Genomic DNA, 9,811 nt, shown 5'->3' on the forward strand with positions numbered 1-9,811 from the left:
ACAAATCAACCCCTGCCGCTAGATTAAAAAAACAATAATTCCTGACTGCAGCGGACAGCTGCTTCAAACAACGCCCAGTTGCTAGTTGCTACAAACATACGGTTATGGTAGATATCACATATATGCTGCATTTCGACCATTTTGCGGGCAGTAAAACGCATGAAAACAGAGAACACAAACGGAAAGGAGGCTTCCATGTTGCTTTGCATTGTTAACTTCCTTGAACTGAATGAACTCGGTCGCACTTGTCGAAGCGCATCTTAGCGTGGTGACGTCACGCACCTTACGCACGGCTGAGGAGGGGTGCGGGTTAGACGGGTGAACAAAAAAAAAAAAAAAAAAAAAAAAAAAAAAGACACGGCTTTTTTCGTCAATGGGAAAGGTGCCAAATGCCAATTGCTAGTGGGATCCATCGGCTTGGAAAAACGCACGTTGACCCACTAGTTTCAGTGGAAAAGGGGTATTATAGGTCAAATCAGACCTCAGGAACAGACTGCAAGGTGAACACCTTGCTGCCTGCCTGGGAGTCTCCATAAATGGACCAAGCCCTGATGCGTTCAATTTTGGAAGAACTATGGAAATTTTCTTCACAAAGCCAGGAAAAATTAAATGTTCAATGGCAGGGTGCAGAGTGTGTCAGTAGTGAGTGAATGAACAATGGATTGAATGAGTGAGTGAATGAATTAATGACTTTGTGTCATGGCTTTTTGATTCAAGATTACATTTGAAATATTCCTGATATGCCTTTGTGTGTTCTTAAGGATGATACCAACCTGTTATGTTCATGTACAGCAATTTATATTACATTCAGTGGTCTCAAAATGCCCGAAAGAGATACACCAGGCTTGAAAATGTACACACACACCTAAGAGTGTGACAATATCTCGATACAGCGATATATTGCGATATTTTGCAACCCGATGGGTTATCGATATGCTCCCGTCAAGAATCGATACTTTTATTTAACATATTGGCCATACAATGGAGTATGGATGCTGTAAACTGCTCAATGTTTGTTGAGCAATTCCTTGGCGGTCCACTAGGGGCGCTCGGGAGTGGCGGTGAGGGTAAAGTGCGCACAAGTTGTCTAGAGAAGAAGAGAGGAAGCTCCAAGTGGGTTGAAAAAATAAAAAAGCTCCGTGAGAACGGTGGAGGAAAAAATGAGAAAAATATTGCTACAAATCACACATGGGGACACACTTTAGATTTTACACCAACAAGAAAGGAAGTAAGGTGAACAAGGACTTTGCTGTATGCAAGAATTGTCTGAGAAAAATAAGTTTCACTGGGAGCTGGTGACGTAGTGGACACCGGAGATTGTGAGCTTCGCTTTCATCACTTGAGGTAAGAAAGTTTTGCAATGTAATTGACTTTTTAATTTACATGTATTATTTTGATGACATTTGGTGTTGAATGATATAAAATAAACCAGGACCCTAAACTGGATGAAAATGAATATCGAACAAGCCCACGTGAATTTACCGATTTATTTGAGAACCAATTTCCATCTAGTTTACTACACAAACTGTTATTACTGTTATTTTGATACAATAAGCTATAAAAATGGTTTGAATAGGTTCCAAGATAAAGTGATGTGCATGATAATTAATGTAGCCTACTTATTAAAAATAGGTAATTATTGATGTAGCCTACATATTAAAAATAGGTAATTATTGAATTTTTAATTTCTATACATTCAATTCATATTTTTTTAATTCAATACTTCCAACACACACAAAAAAAAATCAGGATTTCAACTCAAACGCTATGAAGTAGCTAATATTTTTTGTTTTATTTTGTTGTTTTTAAGGTGAGGAAGACTGTGACTGAGCAAGTCTGACATCTTAAATGCTGAAGCAGATAGCGGAAGTGCTCAAACCAAGCAACAAAGGTCATATACGAAGAAAAGACCCACCAATTTTATCATTGCCCCACTCCAAGCTCAACTGCTGACACCTACGGCACTTTTTATTTATTTATTTTTTTAAAGATTTAAAACTTTAACGAAATTAAGGGTGCCATTCATGATGATCTCTCCAAGCGATATCAGTGGTCGTGGTTGGTTTCCTCTATATGTGCAGGGGCACAATTTGCAGTAGATTTATATTTTACAGCAATGTTGCACAGAAAAGGTGTCACTGTTTAATAAATGACTTAAACAGTATTTTTTCTATTTTTAAATATCTTTTTTTTTTTTTTTTCCGTTTCAACAGTTGTATCGTAGAATGTCATGTATCCAATTTCTGACCAATATATCGATAATCGCTGTATCGTGATACAATCGTTATCGTGAGCCGTCTATCGCGAATCGTATCGTATCGTGAGGTGCCCTGAGGTTCCCACTCCTACACACACCCTACTCAGAGGGTCAGAGACCCTCCCACCACAGTCTCCTAAAATCCTGTGGGAAACACTGAACGCCGTTATTAACACTGAATGTAATGTACAAAACATTAAAGGCGTGGGGGGCGGGGGGGGGTTGGTAACATCAATAATCGATTTGTAATCACATCAGAGCCTCTGAATCGTAATAGAGGAAGTCGGACATCCGGGAATTAATGACGTCACCAGCCACAACAAAGTGTCGCCATATTGAAAATGGGGCAAAAGACGAATCACAAGCAGTTGCTCTGTCGTGCATTGTAATACAAACGCGTTGAACTTGGGTCTTATTTGCGGTCTTTTTTCCGTCGGAATGACTAAAAGTTGCTGTGTTGCGGGTTGTCACACAAGGAAGAGTTCGGAGCCGCATTTGAAGTTCTTCATTCATCCAAGAAACAAATGGCTGAAAGCAATTACTCGAGGAACAGTAAAAGAAGACGGTTCTGTGGACTATTCTCGCCTGTGGAAGCCTAAATCGAACGTTAACGTTTGCAGCCGACATTTTATTACAGGTGAGTTTAAGCGATTATTTTTTGCCCCAGTTAGCTGCTACGATTCAATAGACTAGGCAGTGGGTATTTTTACCATAACCGGCAACTCGCAAAGCACTTTTTTTCTTTTGCCGAGAACTGCTCTGATTAGTCAATCGGTATATTATTGGCCTGGTGGGAATTGGTTATTTTGCCGTGACGGGTCACGACTAAATAACGCTTGGAGGCGAATTACCAGTTACGGTAGAAATAATCGTGAGAAGAAATAAATGGCTGAAAGCAATTAATCGAGGAACAGTGAAGAAGACGGTTCGGTGGACTATTTTCACCTGTGGGAGCCTAAATCCAAGCACATTTAACGTTTGCAGCCGACATTTTATTACAGGTGAGTTTAATCGATTATTTTTTGCCCCAATTAGCTGCTACGATTCCATAGACTAGGCAGTGATTATTAGCGTAACCGGCAACTCGCAAAGCGTTATTTTTCTTTTGCCGTGAACTGCTCTGATTAGTCAATCGGTATATTATTGGCCTGGTGGGAATTGGTTCTTTTGCCTTGATGTGTTCACGGCTAAATAACGCTTGGAAGCAAATTACCGTTACCGGCAGAAATAATCACTTCATATATACTACCAATTTTCTCAGTTCCGCACAGTACACATTCCACGTAATTGATAAAGGTCAACTTACTGGGTGACTTTATGGGGTAGTTGTAGATGTTTCCGAACTCCACTGCAGCCCATTCCTTTGTTTATCCAGCTATCAGACTTTGGGCAAATTTGCAAGCCAAAACACGGTCATTTTAAAGTGTATCGCCTCCTCAGCTCCGTCGGCAGTGACTCGTGATAATAGTAAGCCATGTTTAAGACATTTTTATGAAAAAAGACGCAAGACACATCTGAAAAATATGAATTTCAGACGTTTGTCTACGGAATGTTAAGCTGTGCGTGCCCCTTTCGCAAAATGGCGACACCTTGCTAAGCGTGGTGACGTCATCGTGGCATCACGCCGACTTCTTCGCTCACTTGAACAAATTACGCCGAAACCGTACAACTTGACAGGTATGTAATAAAAATTATTAATTCAACTCCATTGTTTGTTAGAGCTCATTTGTGCGTCAAAACGTTCGTAGCAAGCTTAGTTTCGTAATTAACATGTAACATTAGTCCTACCGTCCTGCTGCGGGTCCATTTATACACGGCTCCCAATCCGAGCACTATGGGCGCTCCGACCAGCAGAGCTAGCTGCCAACGGGGGAGGCCGGTGCCCAACTGCGACGCGACTAGCTTGGAGGCAGCCATGATAAGCAACCTTGGTGCGGCTAGCTAGCTAGCTAGTCAGCAGCACTGGCCGTGAGGAACTCTAGGATACGAGATGATGGTTTCTGGAGGTAGATATGGGACCGAAAGATTTGTACTCGTGTTTACACATTCGTGTTCGTATATAAAATATTTATGTTCTTATATAAATATTCGTACTCATATTTACGGATTCGTGTTCATAATTAGGCCTTTGTATCTGTAAACACAAAATTCTGACGTCGGATTTTTTGTGGGTATGTAAATACAACTCTCTTTCCGACAACTACGAATTTTGTCTGTGGAAAGTTTAAGGCTACGAAACAGAGCCGTATAAACAGAGTTGCGACCGTCTCTGATCTCGCCGCAGGTGATCACGTGGTTCACGTAGGGTTTGAGTGACAGAGCCGTATAGACCCTACTCACCTACGTCACAAAATGACGTGTCGCTGTATCCGGCCGCCATATTGTCCGTCATTTTTTAGCCCTATTCTCAATGGTTTCAATAGGGAATGGGACGTACTACGTCACTGTTTGGCTAGGCCGCCATGCTGGCAATATCCTTCCGGCAGACTCAACGGGGGTTGTAACGTGTGGTAGTGCTAACCTAATTCCTTCGGTGTATTAGAAAGAAAATATGGGTGTGCATTGTTGTGTTACCGGGTGCAACAGTGTCTCCTGCGACAAAAAAAAAAAAGGGCGAGGAAAACTGGACTCACTTCTCACCGTTTTCCTGCATGGAGGACCAAATATCAGATCATGAAGGCACGACGGATGGCTGGGTTGCAGCGGTTCGTCGGAAAAGCATTTCTTTTGATCATATTTCTGCTGGAATGAGAGCGTGTTCCCGTCATCTCTACTCTTGTAAGTTGAACGATTTATCCGTTTTGGTTTCAATACGTTTTTTTATTTATTTTTTTACCGTTGTGTAAATCTGCCTCGGTAGCAATGCTAACCTACTCCTCCTCCTCACCTACCTGTTGTGTTACTAGGAAAACCTGCATATGAAATGCTGACAACACATCCCGATTGGTCACCATATCTCTTCTTGGGTTATTCTGAGGTCAAGCGCACCACATCGGAACGTTATGAGAGGTTGGAAAGGCGAAGAGTGCACGCTGAAACTTCTGTTTGCTCTGCTCTTACAAACACGATCCCAAGTGTTGTTGTGAAAAGTCAATAAAATATGAATACCAAAACATGACTTGAACAACTTCTTGACAAACTGTAACTGCTTGTTGTTTACTTCAGGTCTTCATAATAAACAGGTGTAATAATTACAAAGTCAGGTGACTTAATTTTGTCATTCTATTTGGAATATGCATTGACAATGTGTGGACAGTGTTGTAGACAAGAACTGGGACTGATAAGTTGCAATAGATTTATTTCAATTCATGCAACTTCTCCAATACAATATTTGAGCTGACAGTTTAAAATCTTTAAATTAGTGCAAACAAGGCTCTGACCTCTGACGGGGTCAGCAAATATTGTATAATTATAAGTAATATATACAAGTTTAACATAAATGTGTCTTTGTCAAACCAGTTTAAAAACTATTTACTGGCCTTGGGTAAATTGCCAGACAGAATAAATATGTGGTTTAAAGTTCTTGCATTTCCATTTTAGGTATTGCAAGTTCTCCAACACAATATTTGAACTGACAGTTTAAAATCCTTTTAGTGCAAAATGGCCCACACTCTGACAGGGGGTAGCAAATATTATAATACATAATACATTATAAAAAGCTATATACTATATAAATACAAGATCACAACAAAACCTGTATTTTTCAAAGCAGTTAAAAAAACATTCAGTGGCCTCAGGTAGATAAAGGTGTATAAATATGTACATTACAGTTCTTGCATTTCTATTTTAGGTATTGCAACTTTTCCAACACTATTTGAATTGACAGTCTAAAGTCTACATTAGTGCAAACAAGAATAATTATAAATAATAAAAGAATTGATCAATTCAACATTACAATGAAACGTGTCTTTGTCAAAGTGGTTAAAAAAAACAACAACACTTCACTGGCCTTAGTTAAATAGCCAGGCAGAATAAATATGTGCATTAAAGTTCTTGCATTTTCACAAGTTAAAAGCCCGCAGTTTATCAGCAAGAAAGGCAGACCCAGACGGCGTCTGCTGCAGGGGCTTGTTTGATTCCGACACAAGACAAATGGAACCACTCAAATGAACAAATTTTCTTTGTCAAATAATCCAAGAAGAGAGATGGTGACCAATCGGGATGTCTTGTCAGCAGGTTTACCTAGTAACACAACAGGTAGGTGAGGAGGAGGAGGTTAGCATTGCTACCGAGGCAGATTTACACAACGGTAAAAAAAAATAAAAAAACGTATTGAAACCAAAACGGATAAATCGTTCAATTTACAAGAGTAGAGATGACGGGAACACGCTCTCATTCCAGCAGAAATATGATCAAAAGAAATGCTTTTCCGACGAACCGCTGCAACCCAGCCATCCGTCGTGCCTTCGTGATCTGATATTTGGTCCTCCATGCAGGAAAACGGTGAGAAGTGAGTCCAGTTTTCCTCGCCCTTTTTTTTTTGTCGCAGGAGACACTGTTGCACCCGGTAACACAACAATGCACACCCATATTTTCTTTCTAATACACCGAAGGAATTAGGTTAGCACTACCACACGTTACAATCCCCGTTGAGTCTGCCGGAAGGATATTGCCAGCATGGCGGCCTAGCCAAACAGTGACGTAGTACGTCCCATTCCCTATTAGTCATGCAATTTATAGAGCAATTCATGGTGCGCGCCGTTAGCATCATTAGCATCAACGGCAGGCAATCGCACAGTACTGTGTGCTAACGCAAGGAACTGCTCAGATGCCTTAGTTGTTATGTTCGACGAAAGCCTCAACAAGACAACCAAGTCCAAACAGTGGGACCAACATGTGAGGTATTGGATCGGCGACCAAGTCGCATCCAGATACTTTGGGTCGCAGTTTATGGGTCATGCGAAGGCAGTGGACCTGCTTAACATTTCAAAGTAAGTTTCCAATTTCTCCAATTAAAATGTGTTAGATGCAATAATGTATTTCTGCACGGTTTGCCTTTCGAATGAATGTGAATTTCGCAGTTTTAACTCAAGAGTTAGCCATGTTCAATGGGGTATAGACCCTACCCACGTGACGTCACAACTCCGCTCTCCTGACTGGTGCCGCCCACTTGTCCGTCAACACATCGTGTTGACCTGTTACGGCTACGTACATTCCTCCTATTTACGGCGTGTTTTTCTGCTCGTTAACATTAATAATCAAAACGGTGAAGGCGTGTGTGGCGGTCGGTTGCAATAACAGAGAAGATAGACGGAGAGACTTGAAGTTCTACCGGATTCCGAGAGACACGGAGAGGAGAGAGCGAGATGGGCTGCTGCAATTCGACGAGAAAACTGGGCTCCAAACGATTACCACAGATTATGTAGTAGTCATTTTATATCTGGTAAGATGCATTTAATATATATTTAGAGGGTTTTGGGCTGACCACCACAATTAAGATCATTGCTAGGCTAATCGCCGACAACATACACGTATGTATGTAGTGAGAGTGCTATCGCTAAACCATATAAACATTAAAAGCCCTAGCTCCATTGACAAATGACATGAAATACATTAGACTTGACAGTGGATGTTAGCAAGAACAAAAGATTTTGAATTGAAAATTTCGTAACTCACCTTCCGAGCACAAGATTCCTGCCGACTTTTCGTGTACGAGGACGTGTTTCACCCAACCAGCAACGTAGCATTTATAAGCCTCCAAGCTCTTAAAGTTTTTCAAACTTTCGTGAGAATAGGCTGATTTTGTGTGGACAAGATAGTTGTAAATATCAGGGTCAGGCAGAGACGGCGAAGGCAGCCGGTCAAAAATCATCGATTTAGGCATCAAATATGGATCTGGCGACTGTATAGAACGAAGCTTTTCCACATAACGCCTTTTATGCAACACATCCAGTGAGTTTACGGCATCAGAAAGCACCGGGTCTTCCATGAAATGCATTTTAAATTCCTCGATCAATTGAAACCAATGCTAATACAGAGACAAAATGACGGACAAGTGGGCGGAACCACACAGCGAGCAAGTGGTTTTGTGACGTCGGTGGGTAGGGTATATAGGCAGGTGCACTAGCCTTAGCATGGATAAACCGGAGTCGTAGATTCACCATCACTCTCAGATACACAACACGGTTGACATTGATCTGAATAACATGGCATGGTGATAGGCAAATTATAATGTCGGTGAAAGTAAAACACCTCCTGGTATATTTAAATGTTTTTCTTGATTAAATAAGAGTATGAATTTTCTCTATCTGATTAAAAGAAATGCCTTCAATAGCTAACGAAGGATTAACATGTGTTTTTTTTATACTTCTTGTAATGTGATGAGAAAAAAAAACAATTACCAAGGGAAATGGTCATGTGTAGCTTTTTTATTTTGTGGTAATTAATGGTAAACTACTGCCATTTAGTGGCTGTTTTTTTAAACTTTCACTGCCAATTGCAAGCACTTTACAGTTAAGGTGGCCAACTTGACAATCCCCTACCTACCACCTTGACTAGGTCCTCTTAAATGGGAAACCTGCTGTATTGCAAATGTAATTTCTGAAGTTGCTTTACAATAATAGTGTAAAATCCATTTTATCCTTGGAAAAAAAATTCTGAAAGACCTTATATTTAAATGTGTTTTAATTGTATCTTCAATAAATGTGCATTCTTTTGTCAAACACACTTAGTAATTGAGGTTGAATTTGATGTTCAGTGCTTTATTTTTTAAATATAATTCAATATTATCTAAATAATGGGTGCAAGAAAAGTATTAATTTTCAGTTGAAATGGCATTAAAAAAAGGTCTTTAAAGTCTTGAATTTAGATTCATCAATCCTGGGGGGACCCTGTTAAAGCCAGGGCCGGCCCTGCTTAAAGCGCGATTGCAAATTGGCAAAAGCATGAACCCCAGTTGCCACAACACAACAGCAAATGGCTCGCAGCACGAATGCAAAAGGCTCGCCAGACAGTTGCAAAGACGATGACCCAGGTTTTTTTGACCACGACTTGAATGATATTTTTGTGTTTTGTGTTTTACAACAGATTATTTCGATGTACAAGTTGTTTTTTTTGTCTGTGGTTACAAGTGACTTTTTTCTCTGAAAACGCGACAAGGGGGAGACAAAACTCGTGAGGTTGTAATTGGTGGTTTTTAACCTGTAGCAAAGAAAAAACACCCGTAGAACAAAAAAATCACTTGTAAACGGAAAAAAAAAAAAAAAAACACTTGTACAAATTTTTTTCAACATTGTTTTTTTCATGTTTATTTCACAACGCAAAATTTGGAAATACAAGTTGTTTTTTTGTTTTACAAGTTAAAATTTGTCATTTTACAGTTTTTTTTTTTAAACTAGGTTACGAGTATCTTTTTTGGCTCATAAAACTCGACAAGAATGTGACAAAACTTGTGCGCTTGTAATTGGTAATTTTTAACCCGTAGTGAAGAAAAAACACCTGTAGAACAAAACAAAAAAAAAATACTTGCAAACAGAAAAAAACAACTTGTAGAACAATTTATTCCTTCGAGTTTTTTTTTCATGTTTATTTTACAACACAAATTTTGGAAATACA

The 9,811-nt window shown here is 39.8% G+C and overlaps 2 protein-coding genes across 2 annotated transcripts in view; both read right to left on the reverse strand.

The window, feature by feature from the left end:
* The window catches only part of LOC130915786 (mitochondrial import receptor subunit TOM70-like), a 52,715-nt gene extending 48,245 nt beyond the window's left edge, over positions 1-4,470 (reverse strand). The window contains exon 1 of the mRNA XM_057835866.1: positions 4,046-4,470. Within this exon, the coding sequence (XP_057691849.1) occupies positions 4,046-4,174 (129 nt within the window). The 5' untranslated portion in view covers positions 4,175-4,470. The remainder of the gene's footprint in view (positions 1-4,045) is intronic.
* The window catches only part of neto2b (neuropilin (NRP) and tolloid (TLL)-like 2b), a 193,725-nt gene that overhangs the window by 181,228 nt on the left and 2,686 nt on the right, over positions 1-9,811 (reverse strand). The window lies entirely within an intron of this gene.

The sequence above is a fragment of the Corythoichthys intestinalis genome, chromosome 5, assembly GCF_030265065.1.
Source record: "Corythoichthys intestinalis isolate RoL2023-P3 chromosome 5, ASM3026506v1, whole genome shotgun sequence".
Taxonomy (NCBI): domain Eukaryota; kingdom Metazoa; phylum Chordata; class Actinopteri; order Syngnathiformes; family Syngnathidae; genus Corythoichthys; species Corythoichthys intestinalis.